Source organism: Panthera tigris, chromosome C1, assembly GCF_018350195.1.
Source record: "Panthera tigris isolate Pti1 chromosome C1, P.tigris_Pti1_mat1.1, whole genome shotgun sequence".
Classification (NCBI taxonomy): domain Eukaryota; kingdom Metazoa; phylum Chordata; class Mammalia; order Carnivora; family Felidae; genus Panthera; species Panthera tigris.
In genome coordinates this window covers 54,981,975-55,006,397 of record NC_056667.1, presented here as the reverse complement: position 1 = coordinate 55,006,397, position 24,423 = coordinate 54,981,975, and the positions used below count along the sequence as shown (strand labels likewise).

The window sequence follows — 24,423 nt, the reverse complement described above, 5'->3', positions numbered from 1 at the left end:
CCTGTAGCCCTTGGGTAAATTCCTAGCAGTGCTATTGCTGAGTCATAGGGTAGGCCTGTTTTTAATTTTTTGAGGAACCTCCACACTGTTTTCCAGAGTGGCTGCACCAGTTTGCATTCCCACCAACAGTGCAAGAGGGTTCCCATTTCTCCACATCCTCTCCAGCATCTATAGTCTCCTAATAGGTTCATTTTGGCCACTCTTGTGAGGTGATATCTGAGTGTGGTTTTGATTTGTATTTCCCTGATGAGGAGCGACGTTGAGAATCTTTTCATGTGCCTGTTGGCCATCCGGATGTCTTCTTTAGAGAAGTGTCTATTCATGTTTTCTGCCCATTTCTTCACTGGATTATTTGTTTTTCGGGTGTGGAGTTTGGTGAGCTCTTTATAGATTTTGGATACTAGCCCTTTGTCTGATGTCATTTGCAAATATCTTCCCATTCCGTTGGTTGCCTTTTAGTTTTGTTGATTGTTTCCTTTGCTGTGCAGAAGCTTTTTATCTTCATGAGGTCCCAATAGTTCATTTTTGCTTTTAATTCCCTTGCCTTTGGAGATGTGTCAAGTAAGAGATTGCTATGGCTGAGGTCAGAGAGGTCTTTTCCTGCTTTCTCCTCTAAGGTTTTGATGGTTTCCTGTCTCACATTCAGGTCCTTTATCCATTTTGAGTTTATTTTTGTGAATGGTGTGAGAAAGTGGTCTAGTTTCAACCTTCTGCATGTTGTTGTCCAGTTCTCCCAGCACCATTTGTTAAAGAGACTTTTTTCCATTGGATATTCTTTCCTGCTTTGTCAAAGATTAGTTGGCCATACTTTTGTGGGTCTAGTTCTGGGGTTTCTATTCTATTCCATTGGTCTATGTGTCTGTTTTTGTGCCAATACCATGCTGTCTTGATGATTACAGCTTTGTAGTAGAGGCTAAAGTCTGGGATTGTGATGCCTCCTGCTTTGGTTTCTTCAAAATTGCTTTGGCTATTCGGGGTAGAATTTCTTTACTAACACAGAAAGATCCTTAAAAATACTAAGTGAAAACAGAGTTTGCATAATAATAGTATTAATGATAATAATAGTAATTATTATTATAAACACTTGTGAAGTATGTACTATATTCTAAGTATTTTACCTTCGTTACGCATTTCTCACCAAAACCCCATGAGGTGGGTGCTAAGCGAAATCCTCATTTTATGAATAAGGAAACTGAGCACAGTATTGTCAAGTAACTTGCCCAAGGTCACAAAATTAGTGTCAGAGACAGTGTCTGGCTTGAGGATCAGTGTTCTTACCTGGTTCTGTTCTATGTATGTTAAAAAATGTATTAAATATGCATGTGTAAATATACACCTGTGTGTATGGATATGGGTGTGTATACATACATCCGTGTACATGTATGTATTCATATGTGAACAGAACATGGCACTTAACACAACCTCTAAACTGTTAGCAGTTGCTTTCTTTAAAGAGTGGGTAGGGGAGGAAGAGGGGAAGATACTTTTTATGTAATACAGGTCTATTTTGCTTGTTTGCTTTTGTTATGAGGGATATTATTTTTATAGTATTCTTTTTTCACAGAAGATAGTTCCCAAAATAAAACTTTCTAGTTATTTTTCTTCTGCTGCTAGCAATTAGGGAAGAAATATGGCCATTTTTCCTTATTGTTAAAAAGTTATTCATTTAGCAAAAACATTTAAATGGTGCTAGGTATCATACCCACCTGTCCTTGTCCTTAGGGAGTTCACTGTCTGCTGGAACAGACTGACATACAAACACGTAATTCCAGAGCCTCTATAATGGGGATGTACAAAGATGGGGTGCGAGGGGCACAAAAGGAGAGATATCAATTCTATGGAGGTAGTGGAGGGACAGTGTGAAGGAAGGTACCCAAAGAGGCAGTAATGCTTTGGCTAAATACTAAAAGAAAAGTAAGAGTTCTTCAGGAAACTGGGGAGAGGAGAGAGAGAGAAAGCAACCTAGATGGAAAGAATAATGGGAGCAAAGACTCAGAAACAGGAACCCACATTTTTCTTCACGGAACTGGCCATAATTTAATTTAGTTGCAGCTTAGGGAGGGAAATGTGAGGAGTGCCTCTGGAGATGTGGGCAGAAGCCACATCCCCTAAGTCCTTGTGGGCCATGTTAAGAACTTCATTCTGGGCACCAGTGTTTCAGAATATTCAGAAAACAAAGGAGTTCATAGAATAACTAAAAAGATATGGATCAAAAGATATACACAGAATGGAATATTATCCAGCCTTTAAAAGGAAGGAAATTCTGACACATGCTACAAGTAGATAAACCTTGAAAGCATTATGCTAAGTGAAATATCAGACACAAAAGGACAAATACTGTATAATTCCACTTACAGGCGGTACTTAAAATAGTCAGATTCATAAAGACAGAAAGAATAGTGGTCACTAGAGGTTGAGGTGAGGAGGAATGGGAAAGACTGTTTAGTGGTTACATAATTTCAGTTAGCGATGATGAAAAAGTTCTGGAGATGGGTAGTGGTGAGAGTTGCACAATAATGTGAATGTACTTAGTGCCACTGAATTATACACCCCGTGGTAAAATGATGAATTTTATACTAAGCATATTTTACCATAACAATAAAACAGGTTGAGATGGTAAATTTTATGTGTATTTCATCACAATTTAAAAGTAAGGCCTAAAAGAAATAAAAAAGATAGATGAAATATATAGAAAAATAATTCAAAGTTGTTTTTCTGACATTAATATTAGCTATGTCATTTCTTTGTTGAAGCTGATAATAATGATTTGTTTCAGTTATGTAATAATTGACTGCCACTTACTGAAAACTAGCTCTGCACTAGCTTAACATCCATAGAGATACGGAGATGCTGGCCCAGAGAGGTCAACTAATTGGCACACGGCTAGTGAGAGGGCATTTGCAGGAATCCCGGAATTGGAACGCACCTCCCAAACCCTTACTCTGTCATCAACGCATAAGCTGCTTGATTATCTTACTACTTTTTTGGATATGTGTACATTTTTCTTAAACAAATTTTCCTTTGATCTGCAAAGAAAGTATTGTTTGGTGTTTCTGAGTTCAGAAAATGTAAGAAGCCCGAGGGAATGTAGAATGAAATGCTTGGTGTTTACTTTTATCTACGTGTGATACTTTTGAAGGGCTTTGACCTTCTGCAGGAGAGACCAAAAGAACAAGGTCTAGAGGCGCACACCTTGAGAATAAGTCAGCCAGCCACCTGTTACCGAGGGGAGGATGGTCCGTACTTTTGTTGCGGCTGTTATCTGGAGAATACGGCTCCCAGTTCCCCCTGCCTCCAGTCTCCCCAGCTGTAGGTACGCGGCCGCTGATAGACCCAGCGCAGGCTCGCGCGCAGGCGCCGGGCGGCCGCGGCGTTCGGTGAATTTGCTTTGCCGCTTGGCGCTCAGGTGTCCCCGAGTGGTTGCTCTTTGGCTTCCTTTCCTTCTTTGCCCGGGACTGAGGGTCGCCGCCTCCCCTTCTCCAGGCCCTCTCCAACCCCTACCCAGACCAATCCCGGCGCGGCCCCTACCCTCTGACCCCGCGTTGCACAATGCCCGAGCCCAGTCCCCAAGGGTGTGAAACCCAGCGTTCCTGCCCCTGGGCGGGGACGGGCGGCTACCGTGCGGGGAGCCGAGGCGGCGAGCGCGCAGCCGACACAGCCCGCCGATCAGGGCCCCGCGAGGCCCCCGGGAACTACAGCCACAGGCCCCCCGCGCCGCTCGGCCCTGCCGCCGGGCCCGCCCGCCGCTCCTCTCACAGGCCGCCGCCGCCGCAGCCATGGCGGAAGTTCATAGACGTCAGCATGCCCGGGTTAAAGGAGAAGCCCCCGCGAAATCCTCCACACACAGACATGAGGAGGAGTTGGGGATGGCGTCGGCCGAAACGCTGACGGTGTTCCTGAAGCTGCTGGCCGCCGGCTTTTACGGCGTGAGCTCCTTCCTGATCGTGGTGGTCAACAAAAGCGTGCTCACCAATTACAGGTAGGGCCGAGGCGGCGGTGGCGGCCGAGGCCGTGGGGAGGAGCGCGCGGCTGCGGCCGGGCGCCGGCTCCTTGGACTTAACGCTGCCAAAGTTGAAGCTGAACAAAGTTGGGCGGGCGCCGGAGAGGGCTGGCGGCGGACGCGCGGCCCGGGCGTCGGGGCCGGCTTGGCGCATGGGCCGGGGTGCGGGTCCCGCTCTGGGCGCGGGGCCCCGGACGGCCCGGCGCGCGTACCCGCCGCGGTGGGAAAGCGCCCGCCGTGCCTACTGTGCAGCGCCCAGGAGACCTTGCCCTGCGGAGTAACGGAGCGGAGTTGCTTCGTGACTTTTGGCTCCCGTTGCATGCCAGGCTGGGAGCAGAGCGAGGGGATGCCTTCCCTTCCCGGCATCCTGGGCCGGGGTCCGGGGCTTCAGGGTTCCTCGAGTTTGCTGACAGCCTCTGGGGACGTGCGCATCCTCAAGCTCATTTAAGACGATTCTGACGCTGTCACTGGGACCCTGAGGCAGAAGCAGCATTTTTGTTTTAAAGATGTGAAGCCGTTGAAGACACCTATGTCTGTCTTCTTCACCGCTTGAAAAATCTGTTGGAGGCAGCTGACTGAAATTGTGGAATCGGACAAGATGAGACAAGTGGCCGCCCGAGGCTACAAAATCAGGGGTGTTGCCTGACAACCAGCAGGGATTTTTCTCAGATTTTCATTTGGATAAAAGGCAGATGTTGGTGTTTGTATCAAAATGCATTTAAATTGAATCGACAGAGCTACGTTTGGGTTTTCCTGACCCCGTATTTTTCTCTCTCTCTACCTTTTTTGTAGATTTCCCTCCTCACTATGTGTTGGACTTGGCCAGGTTAGTTGGAATCTTCAGCATTACGTGGTTTATGTCGTTCGAACTTCTGTGTGTGTCTTTATATGTAGAACAGTGAATCTGTGTTCTCTGTTTACAGATGGTGGCCACAGTGGCAGTTCTCTGGGTGGGAAAGGCGCTCAGAGTAGTCAAGTTTCCTGACCTTGACAGAAATGTACCTCGAAAGGTAAAATAGTAATAATAGCAATAATGATAATAATACTAGTGCTTTTTGCTGAAAAGAAGTCCCTATATATTTTTGTCAGTGCTCCGCCTATTTAAAAATTGCAGTCTTGAAATTGCCCAGAGAGGGTATAGTGAAGGTAAGAATAAATTTAGTAATAAGTGTTTTAAAAAGGCCTACACACTCTTGTAAAATTAAGGGAAAAAAGCCCCCTGAGATCTTGTGTTGTTTTAATCGATGAACACTTATTGGGAGGACAGCTGTTTTGCATTTTCTACATCCATCTAATCCAGCCAGTGTATCCTGCATTCGTTGTTCTTTGGGTTTGTTTTCTTATTTTTCTGTCTGCCTGTGCTTAACTCCATGTGAAGATGAAATGCCTTTCCTTTTTCTGCCATGGGCTAATCCATTATATTTTAAAGCAGGTGATGTTACTGTCTCCTATGCTTTGATCATATTCATATTTCTGTTTTCTTTTTCCTTCTCCATTCTTCCCTCTCTCTGCCACAGTAGTGCTGTTTATCCAGGAATAATGTTTTTTGGGTGCTTCACGGGGGCCAAAAATGTGTGTGAGTTCTAATCTTATGTTTTAAGTGGAAAGATTTTGATCATATAAACAAAACTGTTTCTGTTTGAAAGGACCTTGTTTTAGCTATCTTTATTATTGAGTTTTGTTATCCCTTTTTAAATTTTCTAGACGTTTCCACTACCTCTACTATATTTTGGGAACCAAATCACGGGACTGTTCAGCACAAAGAAACTGAAGTATGGATAACTTTATTTTACTAGTGAGGTTAATATAATGTATTCTTAAAACTGTACTTGAATGTCAAATATTTAACACATTGTTTCTGATTTTGGAAGAAAATGAAAGGACCGGAAAGCTTCTGTTAGTAAATAATGAAGATTACACCAAAAAGATTTTAGTTTAAATTCTTTAAGTTTGAATAGAAAGAGTTTTATTTGCTTTGGGGTTTTTTTCCCTCCTCACTTTGCTAATAGAAGTCTTAAAATGTTATAAAATGCTGTGATAGGAGATTTTCATTATTTTTCCAGACCTATATAGTAGTGGAGAGTATATGTTAGGCTTCTGGGGTTTCAATTCTTTAATACAATTTATAAATATCATATTTTAAGCAAATTCTGCAAGCAAAATCAGAGGGTGGTATGAGAACTTTTGTAGTGTTTCTTTTAACATGAAGTAGTTAAAATAACATCAGATGGAACGCTGATACAAATATTGTACCCATGGCCATATCACTGTAGAAGCAGCGTATTCACTTCTAGAAAAAAGCAGTAGTTCGCTGCTCTACAACAACACTGTTTAATTATCCTCTAACCTCCCAATTCTTGGCTTCTCCACTTGAGGAGTATAGTATGTATTGGGTGTATGTGATACTAAAATTATACACATAGGGAAGCCGTTTAACAGAAATCCATGGTTTCACTACTTCCACTTAAGGTAAACCTTTGGCATAGTAGATGATTGTAAAACAATGGGGAGATCTCTGAGGATGAGAGACAAAGCGTTTTTCATTTCTTCTTTCTCCAGACCCAAGAAACCTGACAGAATAACCATGATGATATCTCTGGGAGAGGGTTCATGGAAGTTAGATTTCTCATGGGTGGGGCATCCTTTTCCATCTCATTATCCACTTGGAAAGAAATGCAGACATGCTACAAAGTGCTGCTTCTATAGAATTTGCTCTTCTTCATCCATTGTCATCCATCTATCCATCCTCAGCCTATTTTTTATTGCCAGCTAAGTATAAGGCACTTTGGAGTGAGATGAGATATATTCAGAAATAATTATATCACAAGAGGATATGTGTTTGACTAGTGCAAGCAAAATGCTGTGGTAATTTAGAGGAAGACCAAAGTATTTCCACAAAAGGACAATCAAGGAGTGTTTCATGTGGGTAGATTATCATAGATGCTTTTTGGAGGGTTAGACGTGTTCAGGGGGAGTGGAGTGGGTGGGAAGTAAGGTCAGTCTAGTAAAAAAGGAAGACTAACATGGTTACTGTTAAGGGTATTTGTATAAACGTAGAGTGAGATAAAGTGGCTGTTATTAGTCTTTGATAATAGATACATGATCTCTACCATTTTTTATAGTTAGCTTGGTATTTCTCACTTCTAGTAGTTTTATAAAAGCAATTCTTTCAGCTTTCAAATAAGAATCCTAGAAAGAAACAAAGGTTTAATCACAGATTAATCAATGTGGAATGGAATTAATCAGCATAATAGAAGGAAGAGATTAACATTATTTTAAGATATTTGGGGAGTCTTAGTTAAAAAAGTAAATTGTTAAACTTTATTTTACCTAATCATATTTTTTCCTTTTTTTTTTTTTTTTTTGCAGCTTGCCAATGTTTACAGTTCTGAGAAGGTTCTCCATCCTGTTTACAATGTTTGCTGAAGGAGTTTTACTCAAGTGAGCTGATTTCTAATATATGTAGTCTTTAACAAACTTTTAATTATCTTGAAAAGGGGCCCAGCATATGTGAAATAGTAAAATTATTTGTCTTGTCTCAACTTTGTCTTTTGAGAAGTTTAAGCAACTTTCTTCCTTTGCTATAGGAATTGATAGTTTATGGGAGCAGTAGTTGGGAAGATTATGAATTGTAGTTGGAATCTGTCTGAACATGAGATACACTTCTAAGAATTCCTATACTTACTGTTGCCACTGGGTGAAGCTGGGTCAGAAACATCAGTATAGGTTTTAAATAGTGTTCACGTCTTGGCTACTTTTACCACAAGTGCGTGTGACCTTTTTCTACTTAAAGAAATTCTGATTTACAAAAATGCAAACTCAATAATGGTAAATATAAGAATCAAAAAATGAATACACTTTTTTGTATAACTTTTTGCTTCATGTAAAGGGGTTCTTTGAAATATCCAATTTCTTGGAAGCATTTAAAATATGATTGTTTATAGCTTTTTTTAAAGAAAACACACACACACACACATATATATATATATTTTTTGCCGGTGTTGCAGATTGAGTCTTTGTGAATAAAGGCACATGTATGTATTTTTTAATTGTTTTATTTTGTAGGAAGACTTTTTCTTGGGGTATTAAGATGACCGTATTTGCGATGATTATTGGAGCCTTTGTAGCTGCCAGGTAAGAATGTATTAAGAACATATTGGAAATTATCAATAATTATTAATAATAATTACCAGTAAAGAGATTTTTTTTTTTAGGCTAAGTAAGAATCATGTCTTTGAAAAACATCCAAAAGACTCTTCAGAGAGTTCAATCTTTTTGACTGTATTAAGGTCAAGGCTGGCAAAATCTGATTCTTCTACTTATTGAGCACATACCATATGCCATGTTTGGCATTTTACACATATTATTTATGCATTCTTTACAACAACTCTGAAAGCTATGGGTATAATTTTCCTATTTTTAGTTGAAGAAACTGAAACCTGAGTTCAGTAACTTGGTCAAGGTTACACAGCTAGTAAATGGCAGAGCCAGAATTTGAATTTGTGCCTGACTCCAGAGCCTGTGTGCTTTTATAAATCATGTGGTATTCGTTTACTTTGCATAGTGCTAAAGAAAATAGTGTCTTAGAAAAGGCAGATGATAATGAATTATTTGCCTTGTGGAATAATAAATAATAGAATTTCTTTATTTGTGCTCACTTAAGATATATCACAAATGCTATAACTTAGACATTCTGTTAAATTACTGAAGCTTTTTCCATTGTTCTTAAGTTTAAGTTTTAAAATGCAGGAAGAGGAGCACCTGGGTCGTTCAGTCATTTCAGGTCATGGTCTCATAGTTCTCTGCTCCTACCCTGTGTGCACATATGCTCTCTCTCTTTCTCAAAAATAAATTAATTTATTAATTAGCTAATTAATATTTAAAATGTAGGGTGAAAATGTATGCCCAAAGACTCAGAAAATTAAAGTTATAGCTAGAGGCCTTCTACATTTTACTTAGCCCAAGGCATACATACGTGGGGTTGCTAATGACACAAATTCTGCCCGGCATACATTTTCCATCTGGGAATTCAGTGCGCTTCTTGGATTAGCTCATTTACCTTCATCATCCCTGTGGTATAGGCAGGAGGAAATATTAAAGTCAGATTCTATTCTACCCTAAATTTCCAAGTGAAATTGCATTCCTTTTTTTTTTTTTTTTTTTTTAAAGATAGAATAGTTACTAGAATTTTGTTATATAGCTAACTATTTTTCCCATTAGGTGATATTACCTCCTTGAAGAAAAATTGTATATGAGCCTTTAACCTTTCTTTTTAGAGATGCCTTGCTAGTCTTTGGAGCATTTCCTTGAAGCTGGTGGGGCCCCAAACAGAGTCAAACAACAGGAGTTCCTCAGGGCCAACCCTGGCCTGCAGATTTGGACCAGCCTTATCTAATCAGAACCTTTTACTTGGGAAACAGATTGGGTGGAAGGGAGTCTGAAGTTAAAAGGTTGTCAGGCTGTTTGGAAAAGGGACTGTACATGGGCTAGTTCTGCCTAAAATAGCAGTGGCATAGAGCTCCTTAGAAGTCTCATTCCATGTACTAGTTAGCTATAAATATGTACTAGTTTTGCACAATCACAGAATGTGGAATGTGGGGCCACTATTTTAGCTAGGGTGCTAACATTTAATGAAGACATACTCTTCTTAGATTTTCATTATTCTGTTCAGTTTACTAAGTTCTTATCTTGTGCCTGGTGGTCAACTAAATAATAGAAAACTTTAATTTCCCTAATCCTGCTAGTTATACCTGATAGGCTTTTAAAGCAGTCATTTAAGTATTTGAGTTCCTACTATGTGCTTAGACACTGTTGTAGCTTGATCTCAGAACTAACTATAATCTATACCTCAGATATTCCACCCAGTGACCCAACCACTTGTACAGCCTGCCTTTTGTGTGAATGAATCCTTGGAAAAGTGACATGTTAACAGCTTCATCTTTTTGGTTTCCTTGTCTTTGAAATTGAGTTCCAGTGCCTTCTTTCTGCTTCAGATGTATTATAATGGTGAATTTGGTTACTTGATCTTGTCTGACTTTGATTTCAGAGCAGTGTGCTATTAACTGATGTGATTGATTAATTACTAATGATTATGTTTAGGTGTTAGTATGTCTCATTTCTGAAGACTTCCCTATTGAGTATGAAATTGCAAACTATAACCAGGAATCAAGAAATGCTAATAGCTGGTAAAATGCCTAATGTTCACTTACCTAGATAAGAATATGTTCTTCCATATATTGTACTTCAGACCTACTTAAAATTACATGCATGTTCTTTAAATGTAAGTTATTAAAGTGTTGCTTGTGTTTTACAGCTCTGACTTGGCATTTGACCTGGAAGGATATGTTTTCATTCTGATAAATGATGTCCTGACAGCAGCAAATGGCGCATATGTAAAACAGAAATTAGATTCAAAAGTAGGTAGCAATCTACATCTTTAAGAGATGTTTACTGTTGTTAGGAGTGGTAATGTCAATTTGTCAGGAAAAAAGCAGAAAATAAAGAAATACTTAGGAGAGAGGGGAAAGACCTAGGGATCTCTGAAGGTAAAATATCTGTATGTTGCTGCTCACATAAAAAACTTTATTTTTCAGTTATTAATTAGCAATTAGATTTTATTCTTATTCCTTTTCTGGAAAGGATTGGGTGAATATTGACTTTGGGAGAGGGAAATAATTAAGGGTGTTCATTGGAGAAAAGTGTCATAAATATTCATGGCTGTGAACTGGACAAGAAGGAAATATCTGGAAGACCTTAAGCAGATTTGAGGAGTGAGTGTTGAAAGGAGCTGCAGAACAAGAATGGACTTTGCATATTTGTCCCACAAATAATGGGAAAGCATTTAGGGAGCATTAGTATCATTCTCTTTCAAGAGCAATGCTGGATTCCTTGGCCTAGATCTCGTACACATGAATGTTACATACCCAGCTCTTTTAACTTGCAGCATGCTTTAAAGATATTTTTTGTTGGTCTATTATACGCTTTGAATATATACATACTAAATTTTATTTTTAGGTCAAGCCATAAAGCAGAGAATTTGAGTCACATTGCTTTTACTACATTATGGTATAAGTTCACATTATTGTAAGAAGAAGCTATGTGGAACTCAGCTGTATACATCATAGGGTTGTTATTGAAGGAATTGCCCTTTTTATCATGATGTATCCCATATAAGGACCCACATGAGATACTGTCACCATAGTTTTTTCTAAACAGTGGTACATTTTTTATCTCCTATTTAAATCTTGTGTTTCCCTACCCATGTTTTCTCTTCTAAGTCAGATGACCTTATCTTCTTAATTTTTAGTCTGCCCTATTATATGTACAATATTTCTGAAACTCCTTCAGACCATTTTTTGGAGTTCAGATTGTAAGTACAAATGCCCTACCTAGTCAGTAGTAGTGTTAGTGTCAGGTTTGTATTGTCTTGGCAGGGGCTTTGCCTTCTTCAGAAAGAGCCATGGAATGAATGTCCTAGTAGTTTTCGTTATTCTCAGAGATTGTTTATTTTGAAGGTCTTTGAAGAATAGGGACAATGTGGATTGTTTCCAACAATTTTTTCTTAAGTATACCTTTTATGTCTTATTCTTCACTTATTTGTATTGATGACTTGTGTGATGATTGTATTTTAGTGGAAGCTACTACTATTAAATAATTTTTATCTTTTTGAAATAGAGAAAAGGGAACAGTTAGAGATTTAGTTTTACTCTGTTTTTTTTCTCAGCCCATTTGCTGCTTTGGAAAATATGTACCAGTAATAACATTCCATTTGTCCATCAGCCTCAGCTGTCTAAAACCGTACTGACCAATAGAATTTTCTGTGTTGATAGAAATATTCTCTATCTCTACTGTCCATTAACTGTAGCTACCAGCCACATGTGGCTGTTGAGGTACAACTGAGGAACTGAATTAGTAGTTTAAATATAATTAAATTGAAATAGCTGCATATGGCTAGTAACTACTATATTGGACAGCACAATCTAGAGTATATTCTAGAACTTGGACAAAAGCAAAGAGAGTTTCTGCTATTTCATTCCCATGAGAGTCCTTCATTTCCTCCCTTAAAAATTACTTAGGACTCATTTGTATTAGAACTTTTAAGCATATTGATCTGCTTTTCATACCTCATGGATTGGGAGCAACATACTAGAAGATGGAATTCTAGTTAGAGGCAGAGGGGCAGTGGTATAAAAGGTCAGCTAACAACAAAAGAAAGAAACAGGAAAACTATAAAAGATAAAAGTACTCAAAAACAGGGTGATTAAACAGCATTAAGGACATCACAACATCATATAAGGACCCAATACAGTAATGCATGTTTATGATGATGCCCTCAATTGAATTTTAGTCAATGTACTATGTTTAAGAAGGCAGGGAAGAAGATATTCAAGGCAATTAAAAAGAATTTGGTATTTGTCCGTTATCTGGATAGGGTGTGTGTGTGTGTGGGGGGGGTGCATCCTTACTTACCAGAGCACACTCATGTCTCTGGCTGACTGGGTATCTGTTGTTAAAGGTTGTTTGTTCTATGGCTTTTTTTTTTTTTTTTTTCCTGCCTTAGAAATGAGGCACATCTTTTCATTGATGCTTTTGGTGGCCATAGAAATCAGTTATATGGTTTATCTGAGAGGCAGTATGGCCACACTGAGATGCTGTTAATAAATCAGAAGTTTTATTACGTGTAATTTCAGGAATGCTTAAATCATGGTCCTTTGAGCATGAGTCACGTGACATTAAGATTTAGTGCTGCATTTCAGACCTGAATGCACCTATTGAGTTTAAAACATTTCTAACTTTAAAGAAATCACAAATAATACGTATTAGAAATAGTAGAAAGTATAATAGAAGTAGTAGAAAATGTAGATAAGCAAGAGGAAGAAAAGATAAATCTCTCTTAATTCTACCATCAAGTGAGAAGTGCAGTTTTGGAGGATAAGAGTATGTGAGCATTTGCATGTGTATGTACATGTTTAACTGTAAAATTTTAAATAAACGAGCAATAATATATAATGTTTTCTAGTCTGTTTTTCACTTAGTGCAGTTTCATGAACATGTTTACTTATCAATCAGTATTATTTAACATTTTTAGTGGTCGCATAATATTTCATTGTTTGGTTGTATCTAATCAACTGGTTTTCTGTTGTTGAGTATTTGTTTCCAGTTTTCCAAAGCTCCTTTTGAGAAGGTAGTATGACTTTTTACATTGTTCAGTGATCTTTCATCACAGAAGTTAGGCAGATATCATGCCTCCATCCTCACTACTTCATCCCCATCTTGCCTTTACCCTCCTCCCCCCGCCCCAAACTCTGGCCTGCTTCTTCAGGTGACTGCTTCCAGCTGAATGTCTTAGAAGTGTGTGAATGAAAAGTGGACCCAGAGTTCTCATAGGCTCCCTGTGTTTGAAGGTGTATGTGGCCCAATAGCTGAGGGCACAGCAAATCATACTTTTGGGAGTTGTAGATAGAATAATCTTAATCTTCATTGTACTTCACATATCCATTTTCAGAAATACTTCACTGTCAAGTTATGTCTGTCTGTGTTGGTCTAGGTGTGAGTATGTGTGTCGGTATCTGCCCCCCTGTCTCTCTTAAATGGCATTTTGCTGTGGTTCTAAAAGCTCAAGACTGACTTGATGACTTTTAATTCAGTTCTGGAAAGGGAAGGGCTTCAGGACTGTGTTTATATAGAGAGAGGTGTGTATATTCAAAATAAACTTTCCCCTGCTTGCTGTTTTGTGGTAGCCAGTTGAAGTTATTTTTATTTCCCTGGTTTTAAGCACTCAAAGGATTTATTTCAAATAAATTAAAAATCTTATAGGTTTGATTTTTTTTCTTTTTTTCTTGCTTTTGAAAGCTTAGGTTATTAACGTTTGCAAAACTTAACGACTTGGCTGATTTGCTGTCTATATTGTGGGGGAGGGTGTGTGTGTGTGTAATGGTAGTGCAATTCTATATAGAGTTTTGTATATCTGTCTTCTAGAACCAAATGAAACACCTAATTATTTACTATTCTAGGAGCTGGGAAAATATGGTCTGCTCTATTACAATGCACTGTTCATGATTCTGCCCACTCTGGCCATTGCATATTTTACAGGAGATGCGCAAAAGGTAGGACTTTCTAATTATGATTTAATGGCTTATGTTCTTGAATTTTATTATTATTTGTGTCCACAAGATACACTGTGGGGTTGTTAAAAAGTAATGTGCTTATTGAATGACCAAAAACAGAGTTTATTTTTTAGCTTGCTAATGTCATGCTAACCTTTTTTCTTGGCATGAGTATTGGATGGTACTAAAATGGCTCAAAATAGCTTTGACTGTTAACATAAAAATAGTGAATGCCAACTAGTGTCCTTCTTATGTGTCAGAAGGATAGAGGAAGGGAATTTTCACATTTCTACTAAACTACAAAATAAGAATAGAGGCAGACTATCCTTGAGAAACAAAAAATCCTAAACTAGTAGAATTCTTCAAATCTAAACAAAATATTTGGCATTTCTAAGAAGCTCTCTGTTTTGTTGTACAATTGTCATGCTGGTTTAAATCCCACGCTGGGTTTTTTCCTTAGGAGATATTTAGCATTATGTGGTAACAGCTACCCACAGTAGAGTAGCAAAATAAATCCACACAAGAATATTTCTTTAAAACAAACCCCTATTCATAGGAAAAAAAATTGATACCATTTTGTTAGAATTTACAAAATTTTGCAGACTAAATGGAAACCTAGAATTTTGCCAAGATTTCTATAACAAGATTTCTTTTAATGATTCCCCTGGCTAGTAGTTTCTTCAGAATAAATGTATTGGTTATTTACTCTAATGATGGTGACAAGTCTCACAAATCAGTGGGAGCCAAAATAAAGAAAAGGTTTTGAAAGTAGTTAGACTATTAAAAAATTGTTCTTCAGTCAAAGGTAGAAGACCTTATAAAGCTTATAAAGGCCCTTTGTTTTATTCATCAAGAATGCTTTTAAAAAAACAGCATAGATCATCTTGAACATGTATAAATGTTTTAATGAACTGTGACCTGGCTGCTAGCAGGCCTAAAAATGACTCCAAAGTAGGAAATGGAGCTGGTGATCTGACTAATAAAGAGTGCTGAAGAAGTATTTTGTGGCTATGGAAAAAGTGGGAAGAGAAACTAACATTTATTGAGTCCCTATTATGTGTTAGTTACTTTACATATGTAATACAATGCAGTCCCCAGAACAGTTCTAGAAAGTTTGAATTATCTCTGTTGTACCAATGTGGAAATAAGGGCTCAGAGAGACTAAGTAACTTGCCCAATATTATACTGTTGGTGGATAGAGTTAGGGTTTAAACCCAGGCCTGAACTCCAAAGGCCATGGTCTTTCCGCAGTATTCTCTCTCCCTCTAGAAGACTTTGACAGAAATACCTCTTACACTTTAGCTTTGGGGCAAGAATGTAAGGTAAAGTAACCAGGCATGACAGCACAGATGGATCCAAATCTTGAGGTCAGTCTGTACATGAGAAAGTTGGAAGAATTGATGTGGTTAGGTATTCTATAGACTTGGCAAAATGGAATTCTCATTAATTTGAGACTTTGACTAGTAGCTTGTAGTTACTTGAAAAAATTGACCAAAGGAGATATTTATTCATTCCAGAGTGATGATCATTTAAATAGAAGTTATTGGCCAGGTTGTAACATAATTCATGCATATTTGAAAGTTCAGTAACAGTCAACTTGCAATGTTTCTATATGATTGAGAATGTTTACTCATAGTGAAAAAAGTTGCTTTGCTAACTATATTAGAATGAAATTTAGATTTTCATCTTACTGTTTTTTTCTTTTTTATGCAAAGGAGTAGAATTTGAGTAGTCTTTTTGTTATTTCCAACAAAAGTGCCAGGCAAAGGTCAAGAAAGGTTTATTTTGGAAGAAATGTTTTTTTTAAGAATGACAGAGTTCACCTGAATACTTTCAAGTTAGGGTGATAAACTAATGGAAGCTGAATTTTATTGCTCTGTAATCACACCCTATCAGCGTTTTGTGTTTCACATAAATGTTTGTTTGTTCTCACTCTTACTATTAATTAATATTATTCTTTAAAAACATTTTTTTTAATGTTTGTTTATTTTTGAGAGAGAGAGAAAGAGTGTGAGTGGGAGAGGGGCAGAAAGAGAGAAAGACACACACAGAATCCGAAGCAGGCTCCAGGCTCTGAGCTGTCAGCACAGAGCCCAACACAGGGCTTGAACCCCAAGCCATGAGATCATGACCTGAGCCGAAGTCGGATGTTTAACCAGATGAACCACCAAGGCGCCCCAATATTATTCTTATAATATGTTTACTGGGGTGTACATGGACACACTGGCTGGCAGTCTTAGAATCTCCTGCTCTTTTTCTTAACATTCTCTCCTTCACATGTTCTCCATTTAGCATTCTCAAATAGTTAAGTGTTACTGTGTGTCTCATGGTGTTAGGCTCAGGTGATAAGGAAAAAAGATGAATTAGGTGTTTTTCTTGCTTTTGAGGACCATACGGTTGTCTTGGGGAGTAGACCTGCCAACATCAGAGCAATAAATTGTTCTAGGTTCTGTGGGAGAAGTGTTTTGGGGGCATCTTGGGATGTAAAATGGAAGTGGGTCAATTCTGTCTCCTTGTTGGGGACAAAGTGCCTCATGGAACTTTGCCTACAAAGTAAAAATATAAGTGATATGAGTAGTGAGTGTTCTTTTAGTAGGTTATGAATTACATTTGAAACTTAGGAGGTAAGAATTCTGTTTGACTCTATGCCTAAATTATTCGTATGCTTATGAGACAAGTCACTGCAATTTCATTTTAAGTTCAATTCAGATGAGTATGTCTGAGCATCTTCATTGGGAATATGTGAGAAATATGACCTAGTCCTTGCTATACAAAGAAGACACTGGCATGCTACAGAGATGGAATAAGATCTGGCACTGAAGTGCGTGCTTGTCAGTCATATCATAAATATTTAGGTTAGGAAGAAATTGGTGTGGATTGAATATCAGGATTGGCTTTTTAGAAGAGATGGGGCTTGGTTTTCTTACCCACTAAATGCAACAAATAAGGCTAACCTGTTCTGGGAGTTGCTGTTAGAGATATAACTTGGAGAGGTGGTTGAGGGGTTTGCTTTTATTCACCAGCGCAGAAACAATGTCCAGAAGCCACCCACAGACAACCTGATGCATCCAGGAGGCCCATAGTGTTCTGTAAGAGGTTGCAGTTTTATTTGCTCCATTGGAAGATTCAGTTTTATAGTAGTCAGTAGGCTGTACATCTGAAGTCCTGGCAAAAAGGGTTTCATATTTCAGAGGGCATATGTAGCATGATTTCAGATAAGAGTTTTCTAGTAAGTTGGGTTCATTTTCAGTATGTATCTTTAGACTTGTGCTTTTCCTTCACGGTATACATAGACATTCATTTATGTGCGTGGTTTTTTTTTTTTTTTTTTTTAAGAGTGGACACTTTTTTGTGGGCCAGCTTATTTTTTTTCTAAGTTTATTTATTTTGAGGGAAAGAGAGACAGCAGGGCAGAGAGAGAGAGAGAATATCCCAAAAAGGCTCCGTGCCATCAGCGCAGAACCCGATGCAGGGCTTGAACTCACTAAGTGTGAGATCATGACCTGAGATGAAATCAAAAGTCAGATGCTTAACCAGCTGAGCCACCCAGGTGCCTTGGAACAGTTTATCTTTAAATAAAGCTGTTCCCATATTAACAATTTGAGGCTACTTCTGGCCTTTAGGAAGATTTTGCCTATAAGGTATGATGCCTCGTACCTGACAAGATGCTTCCATGTAAATAATTTCCTCAATCCTCATTATATACTTGTGAGGTAGGTTGTTATTTGATTTATAGAGGTTAAGAACATAATTAAGGTTCCACAAGTGGCAGAGTTCAGAACTAGAATCTGTCTGACTCCAGAAAGATCTCTTACTGTTTGTCTGGCTACATCTCTCAGAGCTATTTCTGCCTCTCTGACTTATAGGTTTACCCCTGTTTGGGGCTTCCATGCAGGGCTTTCTCATAGAACAAGCTATTGAATGTGAGAAATGCCTTCAGAGTAATATTGGAAGTGAAGTTTCTGAAGCTTGGCCTTATCATTACTTAATCTTTTACAAGTAATCATATTTCTTTCATTCAACAAATATTTACTGTTTACTCAGGTGCTATTCTAAATTAAAAAACAAAACAAAACAAAACAAAAACCTGTCCCTGCTTAAAGGAGCTTGCAATGCAATGGGTGAGATCAACTAAACATAAATTGTATAATAAGAACTACAAGGAGAAATAGAACAAGGAGGAGAGTGATTGGGGAAGTGCTGCTTGGGATAAGGTAGTTAGATAAAGCATCTTTCTCAGTTTCATTTGAGCAGGGATTGAACTGAATGGACTGAGGCCAGTGTGCGTGGCACTTCCGAAGGAGTCCTCTAGTTGGAGGTAAGAGCAGGTTCTACGTGCTGAGGTGGAAGTAGGAGGGCCTATAGCTTCTTTACAAGAAGCATTTTCTGAGTAAATGACTACCAGGAGAATCAAGGTGGGTCTTGAAAGATGTGGAGGAAGAGAAACAGAAGGTACATTCCGGGTGGAACAAACATTATGAGCACAGGCATAGCTGCGGGGACCAGCCTCTTCAGTATGCTCAGGCTTTGGCAGTCAAAGACATTGGAGGCCTTCGAAGAGACCTTAGAGAGCATCCAGTTCAAGCCTCTTCTTTCACTGTTGAGGAAGCTGGGGCCCAAAGAGGGCCTAGGACTAGAATCCTGAATTCCTGACTATTACTAGTACTCTCGCTTTTCCCCACCACGTCACACCCTTCCAAGTTGGGACAGGTGCTACATACAAGAATTTGAAATTTACTCTGCAGATATGACAAGTCCCTAAAAGTTTATGACATAAGGGATAGAATGGAGAGAATTTAGGGCAGAATGCAGAAGCAACATCCAGTTCTGTCCTTGACCACTGTCTGATTTTGGACAGGGCCCTTCTGCTCCCCTACCCTGCTTTGTGAAGTGTAAACTGAGTAGGTTGTATCAACTGAGTTGGTTAGTTCTCTAGGTAGGGCCCTTTCCTGGGCTGAGACAGAATTTCTGAGGAGCAGAAGGTATGCCAGTGTGGAGACTAGGCTGCTGTTCTGATGGTTGGCATGAGCCCAGCTGCTCCCTGACTCCTGAATACCAATGCTTATAAACTTGCTCTCATCTGTTGGACTCCTGGCTTTCTTGACCCAGAGCCATTTTGCATGGAAGCTTTGTATGTATTCTATGAAAAGATCAACAAGATAAATTGTTAAAATACAGTATAAAACTGAATATGGTATGCTACATTTTGAATAAGAAAAAGGGAACATTGTATATATACATTGTATTCACTTATTTAAGTAATGAAACTCTGGAAGAATATACATAAGACTAATAAAGTAACCACCAATTCGTGTGTGAGTGTGTGTGTGAGAACAGAATAAGTATAGAACAGGAATGGGAGGGAGACTTCTCACTATTTGTCTTTTTATATTTTTTTGATTGTAGAGCCATGTGAATGTATCTTAAATTACATTTTATAAAAGGAACAGTAAGAAAAGGATAAAGTTTTTCTATAAATAATGACTATCCTATGATGAATCCTAAAGTTTAAGATAACTGGGGGTGGTGGGACAAATTAATTTGTTCTCATTATTCAGGGTTGCAGACTGTTGACCGAGCATGCAAATTAAAGCAAGATCAGATCCAAATTATTTTTTTTCAAAATCTCACTGTTAACTTTAGAAGGCAAAGAAAAGTTCCCTGTGTTAGGACAGGAATCCAGTAAGAGGGCTCTGAAAGGTCAGCTCCCCAGGGAGGCAGGAGTTCTACAGAGCGGTTGATAGGGCTGACACTGTCTTTAAGCAAGAATTGAAGGCCAAGGAAGAAAAAACGTAAATTACCATAAAAATTGAAAGGCAGGATCCAATTGAACAACGTAACCTAGTGAGCCCATAATGCAAATCCTTGGAAGCTTTCTGAGAAACCAAATGTGTGTGTGAATGTGTTTGTGTGTGTGTGTAATTTTTTAAAAAAGTTTATTCAGGTTCTCAAAGTCCTGGCTGTACCAGAAACCAAGGAACCAATATAGTCAACATTTGGTTTTTGAAAACATGGCTTCTAATTTTAAAACATTCTCTTTCTTAAAAACGATGTTTACAAAAGCCAGCTCACTGTTAATAAAAGATATCTAGTTAACATAGATAAAGGTAGATAAAGTATCAGTTGACTAATTGCTTTCCAAAGTGTCAGTTAGGACAGACTGTGTTTAAACTTGTTAGTTGTTGCCTCCAGAAGGGAATGTCTGCAGCACAAAGCCAGTGATTCACAGTCACAGGAGCTGGAGCCTGGCTTTCTGACAGCACACCCTGCTAGGTGTTCTCATGTAGGGAAGGAGGAACAGACCCCTTGCTGTAGATCTCACAAGGCTGGTACTGTAGGCACTGGTACATTGTATAATGTCTTCATTATACCACTGGTTAAAATTACATGGCTCAGATGAGTTTTACAGGAAAAGTGGAGGTGTCTCTTTTTGCTGACTAAATAATGAGGAATTTTAGGCTGTTGGTTTAGTCCAGAGTTATTAATCTTTTCTGGGTCACTCTAGACCATACAGGCTGATTTCTCAAACCCTGAATTATTCTTTCCACATACACATGTCCTTTCTGCTTTCTGGGCATTGGCATCCTCATACCAAACAAGTGGGTTGATCAGTTATTCTTCAGTTATGAATGACTAGATCTTTCTCTTTGCCATACATGTTGTTTGACTGACAAAGTAATGTTTTTAACCATTGTTACCTTCGAGGATATGCCTTTTTTCAAATAAGAGTAAATGACCCTGTTAATAAGCTGGAATGTGTGGTTTTGCAGTTATATGTAGATTTTATGTAGGTGGTAGAGCCTTGTGAGCAAAGGTAGTGAAGATATCTGGGTCCCAATTCCTTGTCTGAGCCAGGAGGAGGTGGAACAGAAGTGGTGGCAAGTAGTTACAGTAGTGCGGAGGATAGGGTGGGTAACCCAGGACCACTGGCTCCATGAACTTGTCTGGCTTTCCCAAGGTAGGGAGGGAACCTTGGAGATCATTTGCACTACTGATATTATCTTCTGCCTTAGTCAGTTCCCTAACAGTTTACTTTCTAGGATCACATGTTTCAGTTTTTTTCTCAGTAGATTTCTGGGGAAAGAAGTTTCAAAATACAATGGTGTCATTCATCAACTTTTCCTTATTTACCATGAAGCCTAAAACTGAGCGATTTGTTTATTTTTAGACCTTATAGTAAACGAGTATCAAAGCTTATAAGGTTTCAAAACATGTAAGAAAATATGTCATTCATGCTTTGGATTTTATTTCAAATAAAGTTGGTGACTCTGCTTAGCAAATTTTCCTTCGAGTGAGAATGGTTATATCTAAGACTCAGGTGAACACTGAAATTATTACATGCTTCTTATTAGGTCAGGGGTGATGAATTAGTGCTTATGTTATCCTGTGTTCATTGTAGACATTGTCAAGTAGTTTGACGATGCTTCCTTGCTAAAGCCCAGGAATAGTTCTGACTGTTCACCAAGGTAGTGGTTCAGACAGCCAGAATCAGTTGATTAGAGCTGGGAAAGAAGACAAAAAAATCTGATTGTATCCCTAGACTTGGTTTTACTGATTATGTGATGTTAGTGCCTAATCTTACTCCTATACTCCCTTTCTTAATTTCCTTAACCTAAACAACTAGAGAATACATTTTTTTATTAAACTTTTTTTTCAAATATTTTTATTTAACCGAAAGTCTTGTTCAAACCAAATGCCTAATTTTCAGAAATGGTAGGTCCATATAACCCATTTGCCCATTGATTTATGCCATGTACTTTTTATGCCTGTGGTGTGTATTGGCATTGTACCACCAGCACCTGTAGAACCAGAGACTTCATTCAAAACAGAAGGAAAGCTAAGCATCTTTGTATGTGCAGCTGTAATCACAGCCATTTGAAGATTGCAGGACTTGTGGAAGGGAGCCCATCGAGCTCTGTGTCACACAATGACCAAGCAGGTCATTTTGTTCACAGTGGCTCTTTATTAGCTATCTTTGGAGGCAGACATTTTATTTGGTTTTAACTGTCCCTCCCCCCATCCTTGATTAACAAAATATATATTCACTGTGCCTTCTGTATTTCCTGTCTTAGGGAGAAGACAAATATGCATGCAAATCTATCACTGAGAGATAACAGTTGTGATGGAAGTATGTGAATTTTGTATAAAGTGTCTGCATTTCATTCTCTGAATTGATTTCTCACAAGAGGCAGATGGAGCAGACTGTTGTCTATATTTGTAATCTAGGTAGAGGCTTAGAGAGGTTAAATGACTTTATGATGGACTCACAGAAAATTAATGGCAGATTTAGAATTTAAATGCCCACTTTTTGGCTCAGTGATCAATAACGATAACTACGTGAAGCTATCTAGAAGAAAAAACTCAGAACATGTTACCTTGCCTTTGTTTTTTATTGGTACTTAACTAACAGAACAGGCACTTAATAGCTGGATGGTTTGGGGAAAGTTACTTAACATTTCTGAACCCGGAAGTATAATAAGCTCTTAATAAGCAGTAGCTTCAATTGTTTTTTTATGCTATCTTTATGATAGGGAGTAGACTCCATTCTACTAAGGTAGTGTTTGGGTCATATTTATCCTACAGCTATACTTTCAAATGGCTGCTGCTTGTTCTGTTGTAGCCAAAGATCCATTCCTGTGGCAAAGCAGAGGAATGCAATAGACTGCTTCTGCTATAGAGTGGTTTTCTCCTGAGACAGGCCTAGTACTTAGGGAGGGAAAACAATCCTGTGAAAATTGTTTTTCAATTTTTGAATTCTATGTAAATTGAATCATGTTCATGGGATTTATTTTAATATTCTATAGATACAGTTATTATGTTCCCAGAGGGGACTGTACAGTATATATTTGGGGCATTTTTCCAAATAAAATGTAATGCTCAGTGTAGAAAAACTTGGGCTTGAGTGTATACACTCAAGCCTACCATGTATTAGCTATGTTACCTAAAGTAAGTTATTCCTCGTCTTCTGGGGATAAGAAGGCTTGGCCTTTCTACCTCACAGGGTTACTTGGGGATCAAATGACATGAGGTATGCAGAAGCATTTTGTAAACTATAAAGCACTCCACAAATAAAAGGTAGTACTTGTTTATTGTCACAATTTGTTCCTTCATTTATTAGCAAACCTGAACTAAATTGTCTTCAGCACAGTACCCGCAGGCCAACTGTGGGACCTGGCACATGACGGGGACTTAGTAGATTTAAAAATACAAAATGAAACCAGAAGAAATGTTTAGAGCTAAAGGAGGGAAGGAGCTCAGGTATATAGAGAGTTTTATTTGAAGCCTTTGCCAAATAACTAATTTCTTTCCACTCCTAGGTCACTGACAAAAAAAATTAAGGTGCACCTGGGTGGCTCAGTCAGTTAAGCATCCGACTTAGGCTCAGGCCATGATCTCACAGGCTGTGAGTTCGAGCCCCGCATCGGACTCTGTGCTGACAGCTCAGAGCCTGGAGCCTGTTTCGGAGTCATGTATCTCCCGCTGTCTCTGCCCCACCCCTGCTCGTGTTCTGTCTCTCTCTCCTTCAAAAATAAGCATTAAATTTTTTTTTAATTAAAAAAAAATAGAAATGATGTTTACATGTGAAAACTGACATTATTTATTGAATGAGATGGACCTCCTTCATATCATTGTATCCATAATTATCTTTAATTCTGATAGCAACTCTACAAGATAGCCTTGTAGAGTTATTTCTCTTATTATATGTGCAGAAACTAAGGTTCAGAGAATCCTCATGGTCCATCACACCAGCTCATTCTCTTAGTGACTTTGGAGTAAAAGAGTAGCTTATCTAGGAAAGGAGGATAATTTAGAGTTGAGGAAAGTTCTTAGGCCTGAGATTTCTTTTTTCTTTTCTTTTCTTTTCTTTTCCTTTCTTTTCTTTTCTTTTTTTTTCTTTTCTTTTCAGAGAGAGAGAGGATACGTACGAGTGGGCAAGAGGGGCAAAGGGAGAGAGAGAGAAAATGAGAGAGAGAGAACTTCTGTGCTGACTGTGGAGCCTGATGCAGGGCTCAGTTCCTCAACCCTGGGATCTTGACCTGAGCTGAAATCAAGAGTTGGACGCTCAACTGACTGAGCCAACCAGGTGCCCCAGACCTGATATTTCTTTTATGTGTTTCAGTTTGAAGTAAAGTCTCTCCTTATGAAGCTGATCTAACACTCATGTTAGAGTTGGAAGAAACCTTAATGTGCACCCAGTTTAACTTCCCTTGCAGAAGCTAATGCTGGCATAATGAAACAGTGGTGAGGTGGTGCAAGATACTGGGCTTCGGAATCCTGGTGTGCTGCTTTTTTTAGGTACAATGGCTTCTGTACCAA

General features: G+C 38.7%; 1 protein-coding gene across 1 annotated transcript in view; it reads left to right on the top strand.

Annotated features, from left to right (window-relative positions):
* The first annotated feature begins 3,623 nt into the window (after positions 1-3,623).
* The window catches only part of SLC35D1 (solute carrier family 35 member D1), a 45,344-nt gene continuing 24,544 nt past the window's right edge, over positions 3,624-24,423 (top strand). Inside the window, exons 1-8 of the mRNA XM_042997531.1 lie at positions 3,624-3,979; positions 4,793-4,826; positions 4,924-5,010; positions 5,705-5,772; positions 7,370-7,441; positions 8,066-8,134; positions 10,314-10,416; positions 14,014-14,106. Coding sequence (XP_042853465.1) covers positions 3,777-3,979; positions 4,793-4,826; positions 4,924-5,010; positions 5,705-5,772; positions 7,370-7,441; positions 8,066-8,134; positions 10,314-10,416; positions 14,014-14,106 — 729 coding nt within the window. The 5' untranslated portion in view covers positions 3,624-3,776. The remainder of the gene's footprint in view (positions 3,980-4,792; positions 4,827-4,923; positions 5,011-5,704; positions 5,773-7,369; positions 7,442-8,065; positions 8,135-10,313; positions 10,417-14,013; positions 14,107-24,423) is intronic.